The sequence below is a fragment of the Anser brachyrhynchus genome (genome assembly GCF_964034855.1).
Source record: "Anser brachyrhynchus genome assembly, chromosome: 1".
NCBI lineage: Eukaryota > Metazoa > Chordata > Aves > Anseriformes > Anatidae > Anser > Anser brachyrhynchus.
The window spans coordinates 211,929,183-211,956,249 of record NC_137694.1 but is presented as its reverse complement, the minus strand read 5'-3'; the positions used below and the strand labels follow the sequence as shown (position 1 = coordinate 211,956,249).

The following is a 27,067-nucleotide window of genomic DNA, read 5'->3' as shown; positions in this document are numbered from 1 at the left end:
CGTGAGCCGCCCTTTGCCACGTTGGTGACATGGGGAAGAGGGGGGGGGGGGACGGCCCTCGAGTTGTGCCATCGCAGGGGGCTCTGCAGCAGGCACCCCAGACGTCGGGCGTTGCCGGAAGGGCTGCGTGGCATGGTTACGTGAGAAATGCCCTCAGCAGCCCCGTGTGAGTTGTCCAGCACCGTGTCCACGGGGAGAACCCTCCCCTGCACAAACCCCAGCTGTTAGTACTTAACATTTTGGACATCTCCAGGCCTCTGTCAGATCTGGTTCAAGCTGGACATGAAGGCTTCAGTTATTTTGGGGTGAAAAAAATAAAAAAAAAAGGAGAGGAAGTTTAGATGACTAAACCGTGCTCTTGCTTAAGCACCATTTCCCTAGAAAGCCAAGCAAATTTGCTTCCCTCTCTCCGCGCTACCAAGCAGCACCGTGACGCGAAGCAGGCTGGGCTCTGCCACTCACCGGCTCCTCCGCCACGTCCCTGCGGAGGAGCCGGGGAGGAAGAGGAGGCCGGGGACGGCGGTGCTCCCCTGGGGCTCAGCACCCACCCGTGGGGTGATCCCCCTCTGACGGCTGCCTGCGGCAGGGGAGCTGGGGGGAACCGCAGCGGCTGAGCTGCGTAACCCGGGGTTGCCAAACCTCCCGCTCCCAGGGGTGCTTGAGAAAGATCCCCTGGGCCGCGGGATGCCGCCGCCGCTCCGCGCCCCAAGCCCCTCAGCCGGGGCACGTGAGCCTGCGGGGGCTCGGGGCAGGGGAAGGGCACAGAGCGCTGCCCCACAGCGGGAAGGACGAGCGGATGGAGAGGGACTGGAAAGCCAAGAGCCCTCTCCCAGCCGCCCCTCACGGGGGCAGAAATCCGCCCGAGCACCCGCCCGGACCCTCCTCACACCGCTCTGATGTCCGCGTGGCTGGCCCGGTTCCCTTCGGGACCCTCCAGGGGTGGAAAGGAGGACCAGGAATTCCCGCAGGAGCGCTCAGCTCCACCTGGGCCCTGCTGCTGGCGATGACACGGCCTTGGAGCTTGAGCAGATAACAAGGCATCCACCCCTCGCGGCCTCAGGCGGGGCGCGCTGCCTCTCCCACGCGCTGCCACGTAAGCGGGGGCTATTTCGGGTGTCACCTGCCGGGAAGAAGACCTGGAGCCTCTCCGTTTTATCACGTTAACACAGGAACGGGTTTCGAGCGTTAGCACCCGCAGGCAAACAGCTGTTGCCATGGCACAGCACAGGTCAGGGAACATCGCATTCCCGACACTTCCTACGCCCCTCGAAGCGCCGCACGGCCCGAGCGCAACCTTGGCCCCAGCTCGCCCCGCTGTCCCCACCTGCCTCGCCTGTCCTCAACCCTCCTCTTGCCGCTGCGTGAACGCGGCGAAGCAGGAAGCGGAGCAGCAGTTCCTGGAGAAGTAACCGTGTGGGGGTGCTTACGGGCAAGAGGGGACGGCCAGCGCCGGATGCTGCCAGCAGGAGCAGAGGCAGACCCGGTGCGTGCGTTTGCGCTGCGAGATCCACGCTGCCCGCTCCGTCGTGAGCATCCCACAGCGCTGGGGTCTCCGTTTTCCAGGCGAGCACCCCCCACCCGCTCAGGCTGTGTCACAGCGCCTGCCTCCCTCCCAGCAAGACATCCTGCCCTTCGGGTTGGGGACAAGGGGCAGCCAGCTCCCACCTGCCCCCCGGCGCCGCCTTGTAACACGGGGGGCCCTTAGGAGTCACCGCCCAGCCTCCTCAGGCCCAGAAAAGCCACACGAGCTCACCCAAATTTAAACTTTTCGTTGAAAGGAAAAGGCCCGCAAGATACCAAGGCCTTTTCTTAGGCCGGGCGCTCTCCAGTCACACAGGGGCAGGGCAGAGCTCGCAGCAGGACGGGGCGGAAAGGCCGTTCCTGCGCCGGCTGCGCCGCTGTCACCAGCGGGCTGCCTCCACGCTGCGGCTTCCTGTAGCAGAGGCCACCGCTCCCGACAGGCGCACGTGATGAAATGCCAACACCCCGCGGGGTGTGCAGCCATCCGAGTGGTGCCTGGGGACGGAAACCGGGAGGTTAACTGTGCCACAGAGCAGCCTATTTCCTCAGATTGTACTCCTGCCTTTTTTTTTTTTTTTTTAAAAGTCTTTTTCGTCTGAAGGGCACGGCGCAAACACGACACGGGCGGGTGACCAAACGACAGCAGGATGTTCTCTGCTAGCGGACGCGGTGAGAACTGCAAGGCTACCGCGCAGTCGCTGCTGGATTTGGAGGCTGGTAAACATGACAATAAGTAACACAAGCAGAATTCTTGCTATATTAAAAAAAAAAACAGTTCTTTATAGTCGCGTCTGTTAGCTACAGCTGTCTCAAAACAGTAACTTCAAGCAAACGGATAACCTCACGGCCCACGCAAGCCAGGGCGCGGGCAGGAAGCAACAGCACCTCTCACCGAAAGCACGACCTACCCACAGCTCCCACAAGGCTGAACCCAGTCCCAAATGTGCAGGGAGCCGTCGCTGGCTGCTGACAGCAAAGCTCGGGGTTTCTGCGGGTGCCACGTGTGCGCCGTGACCAGGGGAGGGCCCGCGCTGCCGCCCGGCCCGCCGAACGCGTGGCCTTTGTGGACGAAGAGCGGCTCCGCTTCCCTGCCGGAGCGGTCCCAGCCCTGCGTGTCGTACACCTGCACGGTCCCGTCAAAGCCTGGAATAAAAAGGAGAGACTGAGGGAGTCGCCGGTTCCCCCTGGGCTCACGGCTGCCTCCCTGCAGGGCTGCGAGAGCCCAGAGCGACGGCAGAGCACCCAAGAGCCCAGGAGTTTGCCCGAAGCTAGGAGCTGCCAGGGAAAACACGAGCTAGATCCACGAAGCCTGCACCACATTCCCGAGCCCGGATTTGGCCGGGAGGCAGCCTTGCTGCCCAAGCGGCCTGACGGACGCGCACCCCCGTGGCTTTGTTTAGAGAAGGGAAGCTGCGAGCCCCCCCCAGACCTGCTCTAGGCTTCAGGCTCCTGCAGGAGCTAAAGGTGAGCTGCGGGGGATGACCAGCTCGCCTCTCCGACGTCTCTGAACAACCGCTCCCTAACTGGGGTGTTAAAATAAAGCTGGTCTTGATGCAAAGACCAAAACAGCTTCCAGAAAAGGATGTCTCGTCCCAGAGCACCTACCTGAAACAGCAAGGCAGCCTTCCAGGGCGGGAGCCCAGGAGACGCACAGGAACTCCGCCCCTGAGCCGGGAGAGGGAACTCTGCACTTGGCCGAGGCCAAGGGCTCAGAGGTTTTCCTCACGTCTGCGAGGACGAGGCGCCCTCCGCTCGAGAGGCAAGCTACGGGCCGGGAGCTTAAATTGGAGCCCGGAGGTGCGGGCCCGACTCCCATGCACCACCGCTCGCCGCGCGGCGCCAAGGGGACGGCCGCAGCCTCCACGGGGCTCTGGGGCTGCCGGACGTCGGCCAGCCCCAGGCGCCCCTTGGCGCAGCACAGGAGGAAGGTGTTGCAGTCCAGGAACGCCACACCGCTGAGCTCCTCGCTGCTTCTGGAAGCTGGAAAAGACGAGAAGATTCCGGACGTCGCGAGAGCGTTTGCACGATGGGGCTCTGCTGCCGATTTGCCTGAGAAAGGGGGTTTCTAGCCTTGTCCTCCCGCCTTGTGAGCGGATCACGCAGCTGGGACACGGAGCTAGCTCGGAGCCAAACTGCTGCGGCCATCAACCTCCCTCACCTGGGACAGGATACACTGTGGCCCGCTGCTAACGCGATTCTTCGCACTGAAACCACCTACAGAGCTCTCGGGACACGGATCTGAGGCAGAAGCCTGAGAACTCGCTGCCGAGGGCAGCAGTGAGACGCTGGAGACGGACAGAGCATTTCAACCTGCCCTCAATATTTACGCGAGTATCTTTGCGCCCTTTGGCGCATGTCTGAAAGCACCCCACCTAACGAAACGTTCGCCGCTCGAGCAGTTAGCCTCGCCTCACCCAAAGCCCAGCTCCCCAAAGCCAGGCACGCTCAGGCTTCGTTTGGGTACCTGCCACGTAGACGTTTTTCTGGGATTCGACCTCCGTGATCTGGACGCTGTCGACTCTTGAGCCGTGAAGGACCCACGGGGCTTTCGTCGAAATCGTTGCCATTTTAGCCCAAGCCTGCCCAGTGCTATTTTCTGCAGGTATGGCACTTACAGGTTTGATAACATCTGTTTCAAAGAGAGATAAGCAGCTGTGAAACACATCAGGAAGCAGAGTAATCCGCAAGACTGAGTTGCTTCACAGAGACACCTTGCAACCCACTACACCAACGAGAAATCGAATTACAGCTTTGCCTCCAGAATAAAACCGCTTTTTCCGACCCGTCCAGCAAGGACCGACATCAAACCCTTGAAAATCTGGGAAAACCCACGTAAGGTTGTGAATCGAGGCGTTTATTTTCAGTAGAAAAGGATAAGAAAACTCCAGTAGCACTCTGTACTTCCTTTCCGGGGGTGTTTCACAAGAGACAAAGCGACGTCAGCCCTCTTCTAGAAGCAGGCAGACGCGGGCTTGCAGAACCGAGGCGGCTCACGGTACCTCCCAAAAGGTGAGGTGTGGAGCAATTTGTTTCTTACCCCCCTGAGTTATTAAGGGAACCTCGTGCTAACCACACGAGTAGGATTTTTGTTCACGTAAGAGCTCACAGATAAGAGAAGGTGGAAAGCCGCAGCGACGGGCCGAAACCTCCTAACTCCCTTACGAGGTTTGGGCTGCGGGGCGAACGCCTTTCCGAGCCACCATGCCCGGCCCCTGCCACGCAAGGACGCTCGCTCAGCGGGTGGGACTGGGATTTTTCTCCCCATTTCACACCCCAGAAGCAGGGGAAGCTGGAGGTGCCTGACGCACGGTCCACGCTGAGAAACTACTCACGGTCAGAAGCGCGTTCCCTTACCCGAGTCCTCTCCTGACACCTGCCAGACGTGGAGGGAGGCGTCGGGTGGGCCGCTCGTCACCAGCAAGCTAAGGAAACACAAAAAAAAAACCCCACACAGCTCGTCGGGAGCAGAGAACAGCCTTCCCCCCCTGCCCCGAACACACTGGTGAGGACGAGCGTGGCTGCGCAGGAGCCGCCAGGGCTGCAGGCCCAGAACTCCTCACGCCAGGGTGCTCTGCATTTCATTAGCACGTTTTACAAAAGCGCCAGACTAGGAATGGCGCAGAGAGCCCCAGGGCAGCGCCGGGGGCTGGTGTGGGAGGCGAGAGCTGAGCAACGGAAAGGAATCAGCCAGAGGGAAGTGCGTTTGCTACAACCGACGCCGGTTAAAGCCTTCCGAACCCGCGTCTGCAGGTGCTGGGCACCTCCACGCAGCGCCAGATGCGGAAGGGAAGGATGGGAAAAGGCGGTGCAGGGGAGCCACACAGCCCTCCCCTGCTCAGAATTGAGGTCGGGAGGGATTCCCGGTGAACCGCCACGATGCCAGCAGCCCCCGCTGCCCGCTTCTCGTAACCCAGCTCAAATATTCCAGCAGCCTGTGCCAACGGCTTCGGCTTCCCTGCTACAGGGAGCGCTCTAAAAGCACCCAGGAATGAGGAGGTGCAAATATTCCCCCAATATTCCTTCTGGCAGAAGTCACCAGGCTCCTCTCCATCACTGTTTTTTCTCTGCTAGTCCTCCTGCTTCCCCCTGCTACGACCCCGTGGCCGTACCTGGTGTCCGGCACGTGCTTCAGGCCGTACACCGGGCGGTTTGAAAACCCGCCACATTCCACCTTGAAGTCTCTCTCTGGACACAGGCCCTGGAAATCAAAGGAAAAGCCATTTCTTCACATTTAGTGCTGCATAAAGTGGTACGGCCAGTTAACACCCAAAGAGACAGAGGCATGAGGGACATTCTGGCACGGCAGAGCTCTTGCCTGTCCACTAAATGCTTCTCTCGACAGGAGCTATGAGGTTGAAGGACCTTTGATGATAGGGGAAAAAATACAGATAAAGCTTGTGCCAAGCACTCTGCCTGGGTTTGCTGCTGGCTGTGCGTGCCTGGCCAAACACCACCTCTTACTTTAGCTCGGACACCACCTACTCAAGAGCCAATATCACTGTTCAGCAGCACGGTTCCCCAGGCTCAGGCATCTCAGCCAGTCCCTTCTTCATTTGCCTGGCTCTCTTCACCTCTCCTATTTCCCCGGGAAACGCTTTCATTCACGCGTCTGGAGACAGAGCTTCCACGGCACACGCTGTCTGCAGGGCGGCAGGATTACACGACCGGACTGCCAACCTGCACCACCTCAGCAGGACAGCAGCCGGGTGGCCTACGTGCTTCAGCTTCTGGTCAGAAACCGCTCTGAAGCTGGCCAGGCTGCTGTCAGAACACGCCGGCTCCGGCATCACCCCAGCCGCAGCACCCACCTGGGTCTCCTTCGCCTGCAGCGTCGGCGGGGGGAGCAGCTGCAGGATCTCGTTCCTGTCGGAGCACCCGTACCCGGCCACACAGACACCTGTGGGGTGAAGAACCGGGGACACAGTGAGCGATCCCCCACCCCGCTCACCTTGGGCCAAACCCCCGCACTGCAGCATGGCCCCAGGCTGAACCCCAGCATGCCCCCAGCCCCTTGGCTCCCCCTCCTTCCCCCCAGGACCCCAGTGCAGCCCCTCTCCCACTTCCCCAGCCTCCCAGCCTGGTGATACAGTCCCCATTCTCCCCTCAGGACCCCAGCACAGCCCGGCCAGGCCTCCCTCAACCCCCAGCCCCCCTGCCCGGCCCCTCACGACCCCGGCCCGGCCCCCCCCAGCCTCCCCTATCCCTCCCCCCCACTCACGGTTCTCCAGGGCCCATTCGATGACGCGGGTGGGAGCCTGGAGCTCGAAGGTGTGGAGAGCCTCGTACCTGCGGGGACAGGGGGGAGGCTGAGAGGGGGGGGAGGCTGAGGCAGAGAGGGGAGGCTGAGGCGGGGGGGCGGTGGGGGTAGGCCTGGGGGGGGAAGAGGCTTGCGGGGGAGGAGGCTGAGGGGGCAGGGGAAGGCTGGGGGGAACGGGGAGGCTGGGGAGGGGAGGCCGAGGGCCCAGGGCCCGTCTCACAGGCGCAAGGAGCTCAGCAGCCATTCGTCTTCCTCCCACTCCTCCTCCTCCTCCTCCTCCTCCTCGCCCACAGGCCCCGCCGCCTCCATGGCAACGCCCGCCCGTCGCGCCCGTGTGACGTCACGCCGCGGCGCGCGGTGGTGACGTCACCGCCCCGGGAGGCGGGGCGGGGGTGGGAGGGGGGCGCGGTTCCCCCCTCCCTCCCCCGGGACCGGTCGCGGGCGGTTGGCGCCGGCCGGGGGTGGGAGGGGCGGCGGCCGACGGGGGCATGGCCGCGCCCATAGCGCTGTGTCCTGTACACAAACATTTCAGTTTCCGCAGCTGTGTGTTCGTTCAGGCGGGCTGCAGTGCCCCCTGCTATATGTCCGTTCGCAAACACCTCAGTATTCCCCTTAACAGACGCTGCAGTGCCCACAGCTATATGTTCCTTCACAGTGAAGGAACTTCCTGCAGTGCCCACTGCTATATGTCCCTTCACAAACACCTCAATATTCCCTTCTTACAAACACCACAATGCCCACAGCTATGTGTCCCTTCACACAGAATACCCACAGCTACGTGTCCCTTCACAAACACCGCAGTGCCCACAGCTCTTATGTTCCTTCACAGACACTGCAGTGCCCACCACAATATGTCCCTTCACAAACACCTCAATATTCCCCTCTTACAAACGCCACAATGCCCACAGCTATGCGTCCCTTCACAAACAATACCCACAGCTATGTGTCCCTTCACAAACACCGCAATGCCCACAGCTATGTGTCCCTTCACAGATGCCCCAGTGCCCACAGCTCTATGTCCTGTTCACGGACGCTGCAGTGCCCACGGCTATATGTCCCTTCACAAACACCTCAATATCCACAGCTATATGTCTGTCCCCTCTTATAAACACAATACTCACAGCTGTGTCCCTTCACAAACTCCACAATACCCACAGCTTTGTGTCCCTCCACAGACACAATACCCACAGCTATGTGTCCCTTCACAAACACCACAATACCCACAACTACGTTTCCCTTCATAAACACCGCCGTGCCCACAGCTATATGTCCCGTTCACACACACCAAAGTACCCACGGCTATATGTCCCTTCACAAACACCTCAATATCCACAGCTCTATTATACGTCTGTCCCTCTTATAAACACAATACTCCCAGCTGTGTCCCTTCACAAACACCGCAGTGCCCACAGCTGTGTGTCCCCTCTTCACAAACACCGCAGTATCCGTAGCTCTATGTCCTCTTCACAAACACCGCAGTGCCCACAGCTGTGTGTCCCTTCACAAACACCATGCTATCCACAGAATCCCCGAATGGCCGAGGTTGGCAGGGACCTCTGAAGATCATCTAGTCCAACCCCACTGCTGAGCAGAATCACCCGGAGCACGTTGTGCAGGATGGCACCCAGGTGGGTTTTGAATATCTCTGGAAAAGGAGACTGCACAGCCTCTCCGGGCAACCTGCTCCAATGCTCTGCCACCCTCCCAGTACAGAAGTGCCCCCTCATATTGAGCCGGAACCTCCTGTGCTTCAGTTTGTTCCTGTTGCCTCTCGTCCTGTCGCTGGGCACAACTGAAAGGAGACTGGCTCCATCCTCTCAACACCCTCCCTCAGATATTTATACACGTTGATGAGATCTCCTCTCAGTCTTCTCTTTTCCAAGCTAAGTAGGCCCAGCTCTCTCAGCCTGTCCTCATACTGGTGTTCCAGTCCTCTCATCATCTAAGCAGCCCTCCTCTGAACTCACTCCAGTAGTTCTGTGTCCCTCTGGTACTGCGGAGCCCAGAACTGGGCACAATACCCCGCGTGTGGCCTCACCAGGGCTGAGTAGAGGGGGACGATCACCTCCCTTGACCTGGTGGCACCACTCTTTGGAATGCACCCCAGGATCCCGTTGGCCTTCTTGGCCACAAAGGCGCATGGTCAGCCTGCTGTCCACCAGAATAATCCCCAGTCCTTTTCTGCAGAGCTGCTTTTCCAGCCTGTACTGGTGCTTGGGGTTATTCCTCCATAGGTGCAGGACCTTACACTTGCCCTTGTTGAACTTCATGAGGTTCCTCTCGTCCCAACCCTGCAGCCTGTCCAGGTCCCTCTGAATGGCAGCACAGCCCTCTGGGGTATCAGCCATTCCTCCGAGCTTTGTGTCGTCAAAGCTATATCCACAGCTAAGTGGCCTCTTTTCACAAACACCTCAGTACCCACAGTTTACGTGTCCCCTCCTCACAAACACCTCAGTATCCGCAGCTATATGTCCTCCACAAATACCTCCACATCCACACGCAGGTGTGGGGATAATTTCAGAAGCCTGCCAAGTCCTTATGAGTTGCAAACCCAGCCTAACCTCTGCCCTTTACACCAGTTCCTCTGTGTGTAATGTGAGGGTTATGTACTGGTTTCCAGCCAGCACTTCCTTACTGGTGTTGCTTTTTTTTGTTTTTGACAAATACGTCAGTCACCGTTAAGTACTTCGCTATTTTCCTGCCAGAAGTGCTGCGTATTACCACAGATTTTGGTGCCCGTGCCAAGAGGATGCTGTCCGAATGGAGACTGCGGAGCTGGGCCTCACTGTGAGCTGGCTGTGTCAGAAGATGGTCGATTTCTCCCCGATAAATTCATTTACTTCAAGCACAAGTTCCGATCAGATGCCGGGGGTTTGGAGCTTGCTTCCAGCTGTGGGCTCACTGTCTGTAACAGCAATGCTTCAGGATCACTCGTGATAGTTTGAAGCTCGAGTATACAGATTATTGTGCTTTTTCTGTCTTCTGGCCAGGGTTTAGCTGGCACGCGTGGTGCCGTGAGGCAAGCAGCGCCTATTTTCCGTAACACTGCAAGGTGGCAGCCTACGGCTTCTGAGGTGGCTGTGGAGTAATCAGAGAAACAACCGCTTCTACACAAATACATCTGAATGTGAATCTTTTAATCTGTACAGTGTCTCCTGTATTATCTGGTGTTCCGTGTCATTTATTTTCCCCTCGCTTTTCAGCACGCCGTCAATGCCAGTCCTGCAGAAGTTGTCAGAGGAATGAGGATGCTTTGGGCAGTTTCCTGGGACCTTGGCGTGCTCGGAGAGGTGGCAGGACACCCCGGGTGACACGATCCCTTCAGGCTGCTGCAGTCTGAGTGAGCTGTGCTGTCGTTAGAGGATTGAGCTGTCAGTAGAGAACTGAGCGAGAAAGAAGCAACGAGAGAGGTAGAAAGGCAGAAAAGCTGTGAAAACAAGGACAGAAAGCCAGACCCCTGCCTTCAGCCGAAAGGCCGTGCTCTGCTCTGCAAGCAGTGACTGGATCTGCTCGACACTTCTCACCTGTGGTTACGTTCCTGACATCTCCACTTTGTCACTTTGAGATATGCTGGTGTTATAACTGTTTGGAGAAAGAGTGGCAAGAATTCTCGTGTACAGAGGAAAAGGTTTTTCATTCACATTATTTTTGTAAAATAGCTAAACAGTCTCGAATTCCCCAAGAACCTCGTCTTGCCTAATCTTTCTACATGCTATGATTCAAGAATAAAGTTTTGATGTAGCATCCTGTGAAGAATCTGAAACAGAGTGCTCTGATTTTTTGTTAATTTTATCTTTTTCTATGAACCTGTTTAGGTTAAATTTCAATTAAAGCTGTAATACTATCAGCTGCATTTGAGAATACAAGAGATGTGGCAGTCAGTGGGTTCAGAGCTCATCCCTTCATCACCTTGTCCCATCAACTCTCTTCTCGTCTGTGCGTATTAGCTGCAGGACAGGAGCTTAGCCTGAGATGGACAACTGCCCAAGTCGGCGCACGGTGCTCTTCCAGCAGGACGTGAGAGCAGAGAGGAGGAGAAATGGCAAAGGAATGGGTGAGGGAGAGCAGAGAGCCCGGCAAAGTGAGGGAGACTCAGAGTACACAACAGCCTCAGCTGCTTCTCCCTGCCCACAGACTTAGCGCTGTTTCAGGGTTTGGGCAGCCTCGGGGACACGTAGGTTGGGGAAGAAAGCTGTGAAAGACCCAGGAATGGAAATACTGAGTGTGAGACCTGACATACTCTTTAAATAAGACGAGATGGTGTTTGCCTACTGGATGTCGAAGCCGTCTTCAGTCTGAATGTTACACAGTAGTTATTCACAAGGATAAAAATATTATTTCCAGTTGCTATTTCGATAGATAAGCCACCCTCAGAAGCCCGAAAAGAGGCACAGAACATTATTTGGACTTAATTCCCTGTAGCTTTTCTACGCAAACTGGAATCTGTCCCCACATGGAGTGCACACGTGTGTGTGCAGCCCCACACAGACTGCTGCTGTTGCTGTACCCCAGAAGCTGCTTAAATTGGAAGGAATTGTGAAGGAACAGCGCTGCAGGGTGAGTTACCTTTTTTGTTAATGAAGTGTTGCCCGCTTGTGTTCCAGTTTTGGCGCTGCCGAAGCAAGGACCCGGTGGATCGGAAGAGGCTGGCAGTGCCACCCGAAGAGTTCGAGTCTGCTGTGCAGATCCACCTATCAGCCCTTCCTGAGAAGTGGAACAGCACGGGGTGAAATCTTCAGCTTTCACGGCCAGGAAGAAACACTAACAAAGCAAAACGAGCAGCTCTTGAGGTCTGGGTATTTATGGGAAAACTCTTCCAGAGCTCGAGAGAGCCTGAGTCTGCAGGCACTGTGTGTGGCTGTGGGATTATCTGACATGAGCATTGCCCCAGATGGCGATGCAGAAAACGATACGCCTTTGCATATGTGGAAAAAACCCTGCCCTCAGTTAAACAAGGCTTTCCTGAGAATCGGTACTGTCATGCACAAGTGATATCTGTGGGCAGGTACTCGTTTTTATCACACTTCGAGTGCGGGGGGAAGAAGTTTGGCAATCTGTGATCCACGTGCAGGACGCCAGCTGCCCTCGAGGGCCAAGGTGCAGCAGCTCCGCTGCTGGGGGCTGAGCCTGGCTGCTGAGCCCCACAAAAAAGCTCAGCGAACCCCTCCTGACGAGGCAAGTCCTTGGTTTTGTGAAATCTGGAGCCGCTGCTTTCAGCTCTGTTCTCTGAACTCGTGAGAGAAACAACCTCCTCTCTGATCCTTAATCTTCACGTGGGGAGGCGTAAGATCTGGCAGAGCCCTTTGGCTGCCGTGACAGCTTCTCTTCAGTTAATTGAGGTATGGGCACGCTCCAGTCCTCGGGGGAGAGCGACTATCCCTGCCGAAAGCTTGCTGAAAACCGGGAGCTGATGAAAGGCTGGAGGAAAGGCTCGGTATTCATCAAAGAGATTTCACTAGGTGGGTTTTCAGAGACTTGTTGTGTGAAGGGTGTGCTTATCTGTGAAAACGTACTGCTCAGCCTTGAAGTCCGAGGATGAAGTTAGTGAAGGCTGAGGTTATCGTTCCTGATTTATGGCTGAAGCCACCCATCTGTTCAGTCAGCCCGCAGCGTGGAAGCAATCCGTTCGCTCTGCATAAAGATGGCATTTGTGCTGCTCCAGACACAGAAGTGGGTCTGATTTATTCTGTTCTGATTTGTCACCCCAGACTCCCTGCAGGCAGGTGGAGAAGGAGAATGGGAGCTGAGAAGGCTTTGGGACACCCTGGGGTGCCTCACCGAGGTTGTTTCTAAGACAAAATCCTCCGAGAAGCTGCTACTAATGCTTCTGGGATGGGATGTGTGTGACTCCTCTGAAGGTACGCAGGGGTACCTACTATTTGCGTTTTTGAAGGCACTGTTGCTGCTGTTTTACTTGCTCCAACGTTCTTCTAGTAGGCGAGAACTGATTTTTGTATGCTTTTTTTTGTTTTTATCCAACAGTTAAAGATTTTTTTTTCCTGTTTAGTACCCCAGGGATCTTAAGAACATCCATTATTTCATGAAGAAGTTCCTCAATGCACTCTTGTCTTGGGGACAGTAGATGTGATGGCCAGAGCTGCTTCTCTGAGGGGTACGATGAGGTACCTGCTGAAGCGAGCTGTTCCTCAAGCTGCAGGTACTCAGCATCCTTCTTCCCATGGGCTGCACACCAAGAGCCATCACCCCTCCTGGTCTTTTAGCAGCCTTCAAAGACGCGTAGAGGAATTCCTGGGAAGTTTGGTAGGCCTGCCTTCTTGCAGGCTGGTTTTGGAACGAGGGTTTAGGAGTGAGGGCTCCTTCCTCGAAAAGGAACGGTACCTGAAGGATTCGGGAGAAAAAAAAAAAAAAAGGCTGGAAATATAAAGAATGAGTATGTGCGTGTTTGTACGCTTTGCTCAGGAACACAGCCTGCAGGGTGGCTGCCTTTATGGCCAGGCAAGCTCATCGGGCTGCAGGACTGCAGTTTGTCAGATCTCCCATTGCCTTTGGGAGACGATCGGTTGAAAGTCGGAACAGGAATTGCTGCCACCAGTTTGTGTCAGATCGCTCGTGGCAAACCCGCTGCTCGTGTGGGTGAAGTGCAGACACAATATTGTTTCCCGTTCTTTGTCCTCGTTCAGCTTTTGAAAGCAGGAGACCTCGCGGACATTTCTATGGCCACAGCCCGCTGCAAGGCAGACCCACGCAAGGCAGCTGCGTGGCTCCGTGTGTTCAGGGATGAGCATTTCAAAGAGAAACGCAGCATTTTTTGTCTTCTTTTATGTCTATGGGGTCAAATAAATGGTGTGGCTGTTGTTCCTTTCACCTTCTCCAGGTCACTGCTGACCACATCTGCAAGCAGGGAGCAGGGAGGTGGCCTCTCCATCAGCCAGCCCACCAGGAGAGGATGAGGAGTCCCCAGGAGCCCCGGATCCATCTGTCCTGGCCATCCGTGCTTCCTTCCAGGCACGCACGGCCGCGGGCAGGGGGAGGTCTGCATCATCAGGGCCGTGTGTCTGCAGCCAGCTGCTCTGGGCTGACAAATCTCAACACAGCCTTTAAAATTCAAAACCGCTGCGACGCAGCCTGCCGCGTGCCTGCCTGCAGTCTGCAGGGCCCCTAAAGCGACGACCGGACCGCTGCCCCAGCAGACACGCGCTGCGTAGGAAGCAGAGATGGAAACCTCTGAGGTGCCTGGAGCCCAGCCTCCTAGCAGATGAGGGATTTACCATAAACAGAAATAGGAAGAAAAACTGTTTATTTCAGTGAAGGTAATGTTATTTAAAGCGGAACAAAACCAAAACTAATGTGACAGGTTTGGGAAGCACGGCCAGTTCCCACAAAGCCAGTGGGACGTGGGGCTGCTTTCAGAGCCCCGTGCAGGCTGTTTCCATCCTTCGGGGTCTTGTGTCCTGCAAAGAGCCACTGCTCTGGCTTAATCTGTAGGACTTTCGTCTGCCTCTGCTAGACTCCCCTGAAAAATAAAATGTGAATGTCAGTGCAAGTTATTCTACTTATTTGGGGGTTATTTTGTTAGCAAGCTGATGATACAGAGGCCAGTGCTTACAGTTTTAAGAAATACATAATGGAACGGTTGTATTGTTTGGAAAGATGCACTTCAGAGAGCGAGTGAAGACATTTTTTTTGTGAATTTCACAGCCCTGGGATCCACGGGAGGAGGAGCAGGTTCAGAGTGGACACATTTGTGGAGGGTGGATCCAAAAAGACCTCTAAATGCAGCGGTCTGGATGCAAGCGGTGGCCATCGGCAGAGCTTCTTGGGACAAGGACGGCAACGTGTCCTGGCAGCGAGGCTTTCCCCAGGCTGTTACTGCATGCTGGAGAGAAGGTGCTGCTTTGATGGGCCTCGATCTGAGCCAGTTCGTTGCTGTGCTGGGTGTATAACTCTTTACACGAGAGGACATTTCTTGGGATATTGCGTTCCTCAGAATATTACCTGCCAGGCACCTCCTGTCTTTGCTTCTGTTCCCTGGGCTGCAGTTTCCAACCTCTTCCCTGGCATCTCAGTGTTTCCCTGGTATTCTCCTGTGTTTAACGGCTTTTCTTATTCATAGAGTGTGCAAAACTGTAGCGCAATTCTTAAGCTGCATGTCCTCAACAGAATTTATATACATGCATTTTATCAAATCTGTCACTTCTAGGTTCCTGTGACATGTTTAGAGTCCACCTGTGATGGATTAGCAACAAAGACGGCAGGCAGCATACCTTCCCTAGCCTCCCTTTTCTGCTCTCCTCTTGTCTGTTTTGTAGGTCATGCTCATACTCTGCTAAAATTTTGGGTAATCATATCTTCTATCCAGTCTCCTTTGTATTATGTTCAGTGCTGGATTTCGTCAGCATCTCGAGACTATGACTGCCATACTTTAATTAACTATCGACAGGAAAAAGTAATTTTTCCCATCTATGTGTCAAAGTTTGCTTGTTCTATAAGATGTAGTAGCTTCTTCAGTGCAATTTAAAAAGAAATTCAGCATTTTTTTTCACTTTTTCATACCTGAAATCTCATGTTGCACTTTAGTCATGTCACTTTTTTTTCTGCCCACAATAAACCTAAAAAATAAGGTCTGAATTGTGGTTGCCTTGGATGTACGTGGGGGTTATTACCCAATATAACCCCCCTCAGTCACCTCTTCAAATGATAGAACCAGCATCTTCCAGTTTTTTCCTGAAGACCACGAGTTTCTGATCCCAGGGCTCTTCTCAGCCTCCTGCGCACGTGGCTTGAGTCGAGGCCATCATTTTTTTTCCTTCTTCCTTCTGTTTTCTCTTCTCCAGTTCCTTCCCTTTTCCTTCTGCATTCGTAACGAGGCGAGGCAGGATTTATTCATTTATTTAGCCAGGGCGCTTTCCCTTGGAAAAGCTGATCTGATGAAGCTGCAGCAGCTTTGACTTGGTTCAGACGAGCCGCGTCGCTGCACAGCAGCCTCGCCGAGCAGCCGTGGGCGCTGCGGGAAAACCCCACAGGCACAACCAGAGCAGAGGTTTGCACCTGGCTCTCCTGCCTGGCAGCTCCCTGCCCGCCCACTGCGATGTCTGATTTTTGTCGTTTCGGCAGAGATCTTGCATTTGTTCTGAGGTAGACATAATTCTTGTTTTCCGACAAGTCCTAGTATTTTGTTTGGGCTTTCTGCAGCTGTGTTGTGATGCTGATGTCAGCTCTTGAAGCAATCGGTCTGAATACGTTCCTATTTGTAGGAACTCGGTATTTTTACATTAAACTGCCTTTTGACCTAAACCAAAACAATTTTCTGCAGTTACACGGCTGAGTATTTGTACTCTGTTTTTGTCCTCCCTGGCACCTTTCAGCTTGCACTGAGAGAAGAGGGGGAGCAACACTTATTGAGAAAGGAGAAAGATGTGAGGAGAGTACGGAGAAGTTGCAGTGCTCCAAACCCCTTCACGAGTGTTGTTTTTAACTGGGGACGGGAGGCCCACTTACCTCTTTTGAAGGAGGAGGAGTGGTATCACGTTTTTTTTCCTGTCTTCTGAGTTGCCACCTATAAGGGAAAGTCAAAGTTCTCAGTGAACATGAGCTTTGGGCAGGGATTTCATGCAGAAGAAGGTGCAGGTGCCTTACGAGAAATGCTGCTTATCTGAAATCACGTTCTGTGGCATGGATACGCAAAACGACAAGAGAGCAGAACTGTGAAGTTAAATCCCGTCTCCTACCTGAGATCCAGAGACACCACAGATCACGGGGGCAAGGGGGAAGCATTTCTTATAGCTGCTCTGGGGACTCCAGCATGGGGTGGAGATACCCAAACTGGTTGCACAGGAGGTGGCTGGGTGCTAGGCAGTCCCGCTGCCAAGAGCAGAACGAACTTCTGCTCATCCCGCTTCTTGGCGCAATAAATTAGCCCAGCAAATCTGAAGCATGTGGATGTGCAGAGACCATCGAGGGGAATGCCAGCTTTCATTTTCTGGTGTGGGATTTGGAACGTTCTCCCTGCCTGAAGTCATATTCCCATATTCTTTCAGTTAAGCTTATAAAGCCATTTGGCCTGGGAAAAATGTGCAAAACAGTAAGAGGATAAGACAGCATTTATCCTCTGCACACTATTTTAAAATCTTTCTCTTTTTCAACTTTTGTTTGCCTTTTTTTTTTTTCCCCCAAACCTCAAAGGAAAAAGTAAATGAATTGAACTATAAATTTCAAAAGAGAAAAAGGGAAGAGACACTTAGAAAAAAAAACCACAGAACTATATGAAAAATTACCCTGAAGGTAGACAACAATTTTCATTTCAAAATTTCTATGGAAACCTTTTAAAAAATGCCAGAATGGATTAAAAAGTGTTAAGCTCTTGCTGCCGTTTCTGGACACGAGGCAGCTGTGACAAGGCTTTGTTCCCAGCTCGGAGCACTCCTGCTTGCATTCCTCTGCGCGTTGTCTTTGAACCAAAAGAAACCTGGTTCGCAAGAGAGGTGGCCCGTATTGTGCAGTGAACAAAGAAACGCCGAGAACCTCGGTTAGAAGTTGTTAGTTGTTGGAGTGTCACCTACCTTTGGATGTACTCGGCAATTTCAGCCCTCTTGTACACCAAAATGCCCAAAACCAAGAAGATTAAAACCAGCGTCCCAACCGCTTTTCCCATATTCTTTACAGCTCCCCCTGATTGGAAAGGAAGACAGAAAGAGAGAACGTTACACTCTGCGCACACCAGATGTTTCTGGCACCAAAAGTGAAGAAATGAAGAAGAAATGGCAGCTTGTCAGATATGCACAGGAATTCCTGGGTGCACGCACTCGGCTCCAGACGACCTGGTGCTCTCGTGCGTAATCCATCCCTGCTGCTCGCGTCTCCGAGGCACCTCCACCACTGCCTGCTTGGGAGCCACCAACGTTAGCATCGTTATCAGAAACAATCAAAAGCCTTGAGGTGCTCAGCACAGCGGGTAAAGTAACGCTACATAGGCCTGGAAGCAGGGATTCTCTTTGGGACGGCGAGGTAAGGAGCTCGAGGACAACCAGTGAGCTTGGAAAAAAACAGGAAAGCTTCCTAGGTTGTTCCCTGATAAGGGCGCACAGATGAAGAAATACCCAGATATAGCAGATAAGCAATTCGAGCTGAACATCTGCTAATGGCTGCGGCTCCAGCGTGTAGTTAGTGGCTGGATAAGAATGGGAGGTTGTTCTTAGGGGAAGTAGAAAAGGGTTCGCTCCTCCCAGCACACCTGGGCAGCCCCCAGGAAGATGAGCAGAATCCTAGAACTTGGTGTTTGCCTTTCTCCATGAACTGGGAGGAGCACAACATTGCCGCTTGGGTATCTTCACCGCCACGCCAGCAGGTGAAATATCGCGATGGGTTGATATTTCAGGAACAGCTGATTCAGCATACAAGATGTTAACTGCCCAGAAGAGCTTGATTTCTCTAGTGCCATTGGGCCTATTACCGCTCGAGCAACTTGCCATTTGCCTGGTCAAATAAGCAGCAGAAAGATCTCATCATTCTTCATCAGCAGCAGAACTGATGAGAAAAGGGGGTCAGGGAAGAGCCTGAAAGCTGCCAGCAGTCGGGTGCTGGTGGGTTTGGGAGTGCTGCTGAGTGACCGTGGCGTTCTGCTCATCAGCAAGTTATTGCACGTAATATATAGGAAAGCAGAAGTGCATCTCTCAGGGGTACGTGCCAGGAAAATATTTATTTATGCCCTGTTCTCCTAGGAGTGAAACTCTGCTGGAGATCTCTGTTAAGAGGAAAGGAAGATTCTCCTAAGAGGGTTTTGATGAGCTCAAAAGACACTCCTCATCAGCTGTCTTAATGAACCGTGTGCTGGCTCGTTGGCCCCGGTGCTTAATGGAATCGATCTGCAGTTCCTCTGGGTGCCCTGAGAGTAGTCAGAGAGAGGCAGGCAAGGCAAGCACAACTGGAGGGGTAAAAAGAAGTGAGATAAGAGAAAAAAATAGAATAAATTAGAATAGAACAAATTAGAACAGAACAGAACAGAACAGTTCAGTTGGAAGGGACCTACAAAGACCAGCAAGCCCAAATCTGATGTATTTAAATAGGAAGGGAGAAAAAGATGCCACTGAACCAAGTCCAAAATGATTTGGAAGTATAGGAGGGGAACTGCTGAGCTTGTTCACGAGAAAATAATGCTAAGAGAGGCCGTGCGACGCGCAGAGCGGTCCCACCCCACCGCGCTTACAGTAGTACGAAGGAGGTGGGCCGCTGTCAACGCTGCCTCCAAATCCTTCCAGCTTGCAGTCTGGAGGGGCCCACCCAAAATCGCAGTGGCAGTTTTTCTTGTTGTTGCACACCTAAAAGAAAATAAGTAAATATTTTATGGCGTGAAAGGTACAGAAGCCACGTGGCGGCACTGCGTTTTCCCAGGGAGTCAGCCGCTAGCGCAGTGTCTCGGCAGGACCAGCAGCGAAGGGCAGGATGAGATCCACAGCCTGGGATAAATTTGCTCCTCTCCTTTAGCTGCCAGCATGGAAACGCTCAGCCTGCTTTGTGTGCAGCTGACAGACAGGCGCTCCTGGCCACGGGCTGTCAGGGGCTTCGTGGCTTGTACCTATCGTTAGGTGCCTGCTGCATCGGCGACGTGGGGGCAGTGGGAGTCCCCGACCCATCACCGCGGCAATGGTCCTGCTGAGACAGGCCGCAGGCACAGCAGGGCGGAGATGACAGCACGCAGAAGGTGAAAGATGGTTACGTTTGCCTTTTTGCCAGCTTGGTGGGAGTGCTTTTTGCATTGCTCAAGCTGTTTTCATTGCAGAATTGGAAAGCACTTCTGTAGTCCTTATTGACTGCAGATTTACCCTGCTCTTGCGTACATTGTCCCTATTTCTGTGATGACAACAGGAAATGTCACAAACACGTCCAAAATGAATTTGTCACCTTCATGTGACTCAAAAATCATGGCTTTTGCTACCACACAGGGCCCCGACTCCATTGGCTACACATTCATGTTGTGCAGGCTGGACTGGAACCTCACCCTGATGCCGGGTCGTGCTGCAGGGCCAGCCGGTGCGAGGTGAGCTGTTTTACCTCTCTTTAGTTGCTAGCTGGCTGATTTTGTATGGTTTGTTGTTAGCCCAGGGTCGTGATACTGTTTGGCAGTACGGACCCAGAGCTCTGCTGCCCCACGTCCCACATTTGCTCGCTTTCCCAGGTAAAGGCACAAACACAGCGGCTGGGCTTCGAGTGACGTTTCTCTCCCCTTCCCTGGGGCGGCAGGGTGGAGGCTTGCTGTCTTCACTTTGCCTGAGCCATACAGAGCAATAATTATTACATTTCAAGGATGCTTAGTTTGGAGAACTGATTCCCAAGGAAATGCGTCTTTTGGGGTCATAACCCTTCTCTCTCCGGAGACAGCAAAAAGGCGTGGTTATTCCAACTGCATTGTTACCAAGAACATAACTGCGGGTGGACCCAGCTAGCTGCAGCTGGTGGCGGAGCAGAAGAAAAGGGGACAGCAGATCCCTCCAGCTGCGGGTTGCCAAGTTTCCAGTGTGACTTTTCTTACAGATTCCCACTGATATTACAGCCAAAGGCCCCGCAACAGCAAATCTTCCCCATACTCTCCCTTAGCACCCACAGTAACGCCCAGACACATCTCCTGCCCACCTACAAACGTCTATCTGGAAAGAGGGACGGGTACCCTGAAAGTGACATCATAGAAAAACTGACATGTGAGATAGTTCTGCCAGTCTGAAAAATAGGTTTTATATAAGATCCAGTGCAGCCCATGTCATACAAAATCTGCCATTTCTGTGCTGCTTGCGAGGAAAACAGCGTTATATAACTGAGCACGCATCTTTTAGAAGCTCTCTCCAACCCCAGCTAATTTAAATTCAGTAGCACTGACAGGTGCAATGAAGGATGAAGCGTTACGATGTAGAAGTCAGCTTTTACAATAGCTGAGTGAACAGAGACGACAAACGGTAGAAGTAACCGATGAACACTGCTATGAAGAGCTGTGGACTGTCAGAGCACAATCTGGGAGGAAACCACGGGTGAAAACCGAAATATTTTTTGTGCTGCTGAGCTGGAAACCATTATGGACTTCTACCATTGTTTTTGAGAGACAAATTCACATTTCGTATATGCTACTCTTCAAAGGATACTTAGAGGTTTTCTACCTACCCCTTTGCCATTGCACCGTTTCTCCGTACAGTCGCTGTTGAGAAAAGCTGCACTGACACACGTCCTGTTTATACATATCTGCAGAAAGAGACAGACCTACATTGGGGAAAAGGTACGATGACAGATGCCAGGAAAGGGCATTGACTGCCGAATTGGGATAAAATTACTGAGAAACAGCCTGGCAAGTCTTCTCACTCATTTCATTTCATCTGAGGCTTTTCATCCCCTCTCTCCAAACAAGCATCAGGGGAACATAAAATGAAGGTCTTTGGTTCCAGGGTCAAGACAAAGCAAAGAGATGGAACAAAAGACAAACAAAAGGGAGATGGAACAAGCCCACTGAGGGCTACAAAATGCACAGAAACCACTTCTACCTCAGGAGTAATTCAGGACTGAAAAAAAAATGAGAGTTATGCCAGTCTTAGTAGGAAGTACCCCATGTGCCTGCTCTGTTCATACCCGTCCTTTGGTACCTGCCCAAGGCTGGAGGGGGATCCTGGGCTGGACGGGCTTTAGGACTGACCCCACACAACCATCCCGATCTTTGCACACACACACAACCCTATTTTCTCAGCGTGCTCTGCAGAGCCCAGCAGTTGGTGGCTTGGGAAATCCTGTCTCAGCCTGCCCAGTCCATATGACATGAACAAGGCCTTGGAACTACAGAAGGTGTTTTGTTTGCTCCGTGAGTAACCTGGAGCATCCTCGTATCTCCAGGAGGCACACAAGTATCTCCTCTGGGCAGGAGGAGACTGGAGGAGTTACACTTTCGGCGTTTTGCCTTGCAAATTAGTTAGTTTTGGAAAGACTATTTGCATTTGGTGGGTGGTATGAGACCCATCTCTCCTGAAAGGGGAACTCTACTGAAGCCAGCACTGATGGGCTCCTTCCCTTTTGGTGGAACTCAGCACCTGCGCTTTTCTTAGAGGTATTTTTGCTGCCACATGGTAGCAGGAAACTGATCCTTTAGTCTGCCACCAGCTTGACAGGGCTTCAGCTCTCTGTGTGGGTCAAAGGGAATGAGTGAGCCCTGTTCTTGGAAGAACATTTGAAATTCTTTTTTATGTGCAACAGATAAGCTTCGACTTCGGTTAGTAGCTTCAAAAGAAGAGGAGAGTCTTTTATGCCTGAGAGGAAGAAGAAAAAAGCCAACAACAAAAGCCAAAGTGATGCGCTGCGATTTTTCCGCCTCTAAAGGAGGCCTTAACACTTCGGGGCTTATCGTGGAGGTCATGAACATTTTCTTCAGGAACAAAATCCTTCCACTTAGCCTCCATCCTATTCTATCCCTGTATCTCCCTGGCCCTCCACGGGTACCTTGTTCCTTCCGCACGACGTGCCGTCTTTCACCGATCCGTGGTCAGGCGTGTCCAGGGGCAGGTGGAATTCGAGCCCCCAGCAGAGCTCGTTGTTCACGGTGGTCTGAACCACGGTCTCGCCGTCTTGCCGGGCTGGCACTTTTTTGATGTTAGCACACTGCACTCTTCCGCAGAGGATGTTCCTGCGACAGGCAGACAGACAGACTGCTGCAAGGTTTGTAGGGACGTCGGAGGATGTGCTGACCCGTGGCGCTGGTGGACAACTGCGCTGCCGACTGTTTGAACGCCCTGCTATGAATTTCGCCTCTCCCAGCTCACACCCTTGGAGCAACCCGGGCACGGTCAGAGGTTACGGCTGTCCAGGGCCGATCCCTGCAGGCCGTTCCCATCCAACCAGCCCTTTTTGGAGGTGTTTGACTAGCACTGACACAGACCCTATGCTGCCAGGTGGCGTCGGTGCCATGGGACATATAGGCACAGCCCTTGGCTGTATCTCTCCAGAAGCAGCAGAGACACATCTGTTTGTCTTTTTGACCCTCAAATTTCATGTTTTGCCATTTTTTTTTTTTAATACTGTATGAGAAATACTGATATTTATGCCAGGAAGAATTAGGTAGAGTTCTTCAGAAGCTCGTCTCTGTGCTCAGAGACGGCAACAGTGAAGCTCAAGTTCTGCCTGTGCAATGTTCAGCGGGAAAATAGGAAATAAGCTCAAATTCTGAATTTGCACTCTAGCGTCTGCTCTGGTGACAGCAATGTCCCAGTCCTTGGTGAACTGCCAAGTGCAAGCATGAGGAAAGGTCAGGTACTAGTGCCTGCATATTTTTGAGTGACTATTAATGTGCACATGGACAGCAAATCTCCAAGGTGACCAAAACTCCATCCTTTTGGACCATTATCCATACCCACATTCAAATCCTAGAAAAAGGATTTGCAGAAGACGGGGCTTTGGAAAAGATGTGCTGACTGATAGCCGCTGCACATGGCAGCAACATGACAAGAATTAGTGCTAAAGGAAAAAAAAAGGGGGTTAGAGACCCAGTTATCAAACGGAACAGGAAAACCCAGCCCTGACCCGCTGCTGGGATGACCCCTTAGAGAGGGGAAGCTGGGAACGCATTGTGCCTAAACCCAACGCCGTTGAAATCAGGCTGAAGATTTCTTGGAAAGGGTGCTGGGGCTGCACGCCCCTTACGCAGGGCGATGTCCCGCTCCCGCTGAGCAGCCAGGTGCTGGTGGCACTCACTCTTCCCGGCACTTGGTGTAGTAGGTCCCGTTCCAGCCGCAGTTCCCGCAGCGGTCGCCTCGGACGTTCACTTCCCTGAAGCAGCTCAGTGGGGCGCGGTGGGCAGCTGCAGAGGGAGAGAAGGAAGGAGGTGTTCGTGGTGAGGTGCATACCTGCACCCTCTCGCCCCTCCTGCTGCTCCGTGTGATCGCCCTGAAAGGGCCTGCCATGTTCTGTGGATTTTTTAATTTATTTTTTTCCCAGTTCTTTTTTGAACCAGAACGATCAAGGTGAGAATGAAGAGGCTACATGAAGAAATCTGCCGCCGAGAGATCAACCAACGGTCAGAGAACGGACCGTGGTCATTTATCCAGAACAACCTGGAGCAGAAGGTGAGAATACAGACTGCGAATCTTTCCCAAGCCTATTTTTTTCCCCCTTTAATTCTAACTTGCTGTATAACACAGGTCTTGCATTCATCCTAAAACCAGAATCACCACCGTTACGTTCAGTACCAGCAGCACTGACCCCGTCAGACACCAGACACAGCTCACAGCACGGTGTTCCAGCAAGGCAGAGCCATTTCTAACCCAGAGAACTCCCGGTGTTTTCAGAATATCTTCGTATTTACCAGTGTTGTATACAGGTGACAGAGCACTAAGGGGAAAGACGGAGAGCCTGCGGTCAATGCAGGGCTCCCACCAGGCTTTCTTACAAATTTTGAAGGATCCAGAACCTTCTCAGTGTAAAACCAAGTGCTGAACTTCCCAGTGGTCCTGCAGAGATGGCCGAGGTTGCTCTGGTGGCCATATCAGCCCTTCACGTGACAATTCGTTCAGTGTGATGACAGAGATATTCTGCCTCATCGCTATCCTTGCCTTCTCCAGCAGTGCCCTTCACGAGGAGCGCTACCACCTTCATGTGCAAGGGTTACGGCTTCCCAGAGACTCCAAACTTCTCAGAAACGTGGCAGAACACAGAGGAACCTGGCTTTGTTTACAGAGGACCTGCACACGTTCATCACGAGATCTACAGCTCAGCTGTTGTTGCCGATGGGGAAGTGCAGAACGTGCTCACCCTGCCACAGCCCAGGGCACGCTCTGGGGAAGTTGGGCACTTCCTACAGAACTGAAATAATCTCGGAGAGGATGTGGGCAAGTATTCAAAAATCGCTTGTAGGCTTCAAGTTTGAACCAGGGGAAGTTTGGATGCACAAATTGGGGGTGCTGTTGCTTTCAACAGCATAAGGGTGGTCTCACCGACTCTTGCCAGCACACTTCTGGGTCTCTCTACGGGCAAATGTCAGCCATTCCCATGGCACGCAGAGCATGGAGTGGTCCTAAACAGCACTGCAACCACTACTGCCTGAGAAAACCTCTTTTCTGATACCCCAACTATTGAAAATGGATATATTATACTATATTTATATACATATTGTTTCATCTATACAGTTATGATGCAAAATCATGGGGTATTTCAAAAGTATTCTGTAATACTTCCCCTGCCAGGGGAGGTTTAGGTTGGATATTAGGAAGAACTTCTTTACCGAAAGGCATTGGAATGGGCTGCCCAGGGAAGTGGTTGAGTTGCCATCCCTGGAGGTCTTTAAAAGACGTTCAGATGTAGAGCTCAGTGATATGGTTTAGTGGAGGAGTTGTTAGTGTTAGGTCAGAGGTTGGGCTGGGTGATCTTGGAGGTCTCTTCCAGCCTAGATGATTCTGTGTGATTCTGTGATTTTTCTATGCAAGTACTTACATTCTTAGGTAACTCCTCCAGATACCTACGCCTGCCTGCCTTACAAAGGGCAAACGATGAATTTTCAGGGACCGCGGGAAAAAAAATGGACTTTTTCAAAGCAGAGGGCAGGGAGAAGGGAGGATGCAGGAGTTACAAGGCAGGAGCTAATTCTGGGCCGGGCGATGTGCTGCCATCACAAACGTGGCTCACCTTTGCCGAACAAAGCCTTGCACTGTGCCTCGTGGCTGTGGCACTGCCCCTCGTAGCAGCGGTCGTTGTCGCCGCAGGGCGTCCCGTCCTGCTTGAACACGTCCACGGGGCAGGTGGCCGAGGAGCCGTTGCAGTACTCCGGCAGGTCACACGTGCTCCTATGTTCTCTGCAGACTTTTCCCGCGGGCTGAAACTATAAAAAAAAAAATTAAAAAATGCACACGAAACAAGTTTGGATTGGAATTTTTTTTTTCCAGAATGGCTGCTCCAAATTATTCAAATCGACGTGGCAAAATCTTAGGGAATGCCCCGAAAGTGTAAGATGAAGAATAACTTAAATTTGCAAAACTTAAATTTTGCAAAATCAGGCAGAGCAAGGAGTGGAGGAGGGCGTGAGGGGCTCAGGTCCTTGCTGTCCTGCTGGGAGAGTGCAAGGGGCGATTGTTGGCATCCCAGCAGAGAAACGTGGTTTTATTCATGCCTTTCAGGCTGAACAAGTCAGAAATGCCTCTAGAGGTACCCTGCTGCTAGATCTTCCCTGAAAGCTTTCCTTTTGGCCACACTTGTGGCTGTGGGATGTCTGGTCCAGGACTGCCAATGCCTGTGGCTGGCTGGTGGGTGCGGTGCTGTCCCTGCACCCTCGTTTGCTGCTCCTGCTGGTGGTTTTCCCCTGACATAATTTCACTGTTTCAGAACTATTTGTTCTCTGTGGAAGCACGAGCAGATTCCAATCCTGTTTATGCATATTTTCAGACCAAATATACTGAGAAATACAGGAAATAGACATGATAGCACCGAACGAACAGCTCTGACAAACAGCTCAGGCATTAGTTACCCTATTTTTCAAGTAGCAGCAGGTCCTGCTGTAACGCACCTGACACTTGTGACAGCATTCGCCTCTGTAACAAGAAGCCCCCGGTGCGAGCAAGCAGCTGGAGGAGAAGCAGCATCCCGACTCGAGGCATGCCTGGGAGTGAAACAGCAGAACATCCCGCTGTTACAGACAGGTTCCCACTCAGATGATCCTCTCTAGCTTAAGAGACATGAAATTGCAGGGAATTCAGGGGGAAGCTCTGCTGTTTTCTGCTGCTCCTCAGTTGTGGAGCTGTGTGTCGCAGGGAACTCCGCTTTTGAAACCGTGCCCATTGTTCTCTTGGGACCAAAGCTTCCGTCTCATCCCCTCTGCTCATCAGCCAACCTGCCTGCTTCACAGGGGTGCTCCAAGAATAGGCTCGTTAATGTTTCCAGAGTGCTTAGAAACCTCTCTGAGTCCAACAGGAGAGATTGTTCTCCTTTTCTGTCATTTTTCCCTTCTTTTGTACTTTCCTTCCCTTTTTCAGCGCTCCTAGCAATAATCTACCAATTCCTTAAAAGTTCAAATTCCCTGCCCCAAACCAGTCAAGGTGCAGACGGACTCTGAACTTTGTCCCATAAACAAAATAAATTACTGAGATTTCATGGGTACCTGGAATGTAGGGATATCTGCTTTGTAAGAAGAGCTGATCAATAGCTTTTTAGCATAATAACAATGAAAGGAAACAGGAGCAGCAATGAATTATCACACCGGTACACAAACCCTAAGAAAGAGGAGATAACTGACAGAAAACAAGATTTTCTTTGGGCCTCCTGGAGAGACCAGACTTGTAAAGTGGTATTTGAGAGGGAAGGGAGGACGTTGTAAAACTTATTGTG

At 52.7% G+C, this 27,067-nt stretch overlaps 2 protein-coding genes across 2 annotated transcripts in view; both read right to left on the bottom strand.

Annotated features, from left to right (window-relative positions):
• Nucleotides 1-2,258: 2,258 nt before the first annotated feature.
• WDR73 (WD repeat domain 73) lies at nt 2,259-7,151 on the bottom strand. The gene is made up of 8 exons (XM_080607207.1): nt 6,999-7,151; nt 6,740-6,807; nt 6,330-6,418; nt 5,631-5,719; nt 4,876-4,943; nt 3,986-4,150; nt 3,127-3,501; nt 2,259-2,664 (listed from the first exon to the last, which is right to left on the bottom strand). The coding sequence occupies exons 1-8, from the start codon at nt 7,085-7,087 to the stop codon at nt 2,426-2,428; spliced, it is 1,182 nt and encodes a 393-aa protein (XP_080463333.1). The 5' UTR covers nt 7,088-7,151; the 3' UTR covers nt 2,259-2,425.
• A 1,100-nt stretch (nt 7,152-8,251) lies between these two features.
• LOC308187822 (disintegrin and metalloproteinase domain-containing protein 9-like) overlaps nt 8,252-27,067 on the bottom strand; it is a gene marked incomplete at its 5' end in the record, with an annotated part of 32,316 nt that continues 13,500 nt past the window's right edge. Inside the window, 9 exons of the mRNA XM_080576179.1 lie at nt 8,252-14,252; nt 16,238-16,295; nt 17,299-17,407; nt 18,942-19,053; nt 20,885-20,962; nt 22,202-22,385; nt 23,450-23,555; nt 25,376-25,568; nt 26,250-26,342. Coding sequence (XP_080432305.1) covers nt 14,214-14,252; nt 16,238-16,295; nt 17,299-17,407; nt 18,942-19,053; nt 20,885-20,962; nt 22,202-22,385; nt 23,450-23,555; nt 25,376-25,568; nt 26,250-26,342 — 972 coding nt within the window. The 3' untranslated portion in view covers nt 8,252-14,213. The remainder of the gene's footprint in view (nt 14,253-16,237; nt 16,296-17,298; nt 17,408-18,941; nt 19,054-20,884; nt 20,963-22,201; nt 22,386-23,449; nt 23,556-25,375; nt 25,569-26,249; nt 26,343-27,067) is intronic.

Bases quoted from the DNA above. Each gene is read 5' to 3' on its own strand.
- WDR73 (XM_080607207.1), bottom strand. From the start codon at position 7,087: ATGGAGGCGGCGGGGCCTGTGGGCGAGGAGGAGGAGGAGGAGGAGGAG. The intron at 4,151-4,875 runs GTAAGGGAACGC...TCTTTGAAACAG, and splicing joins GGTGTCAGGAGAGGACTCGG to ATGTTATCAAACCTGTAAGT. The intron at 2,665-3,126 runs GTAGGTGCTCTG...TTTTTATTCCAG, and splicing joins AGGCTGCCTTGCTGTTTCAG to GCTTTGACGGGACCGTGCAG.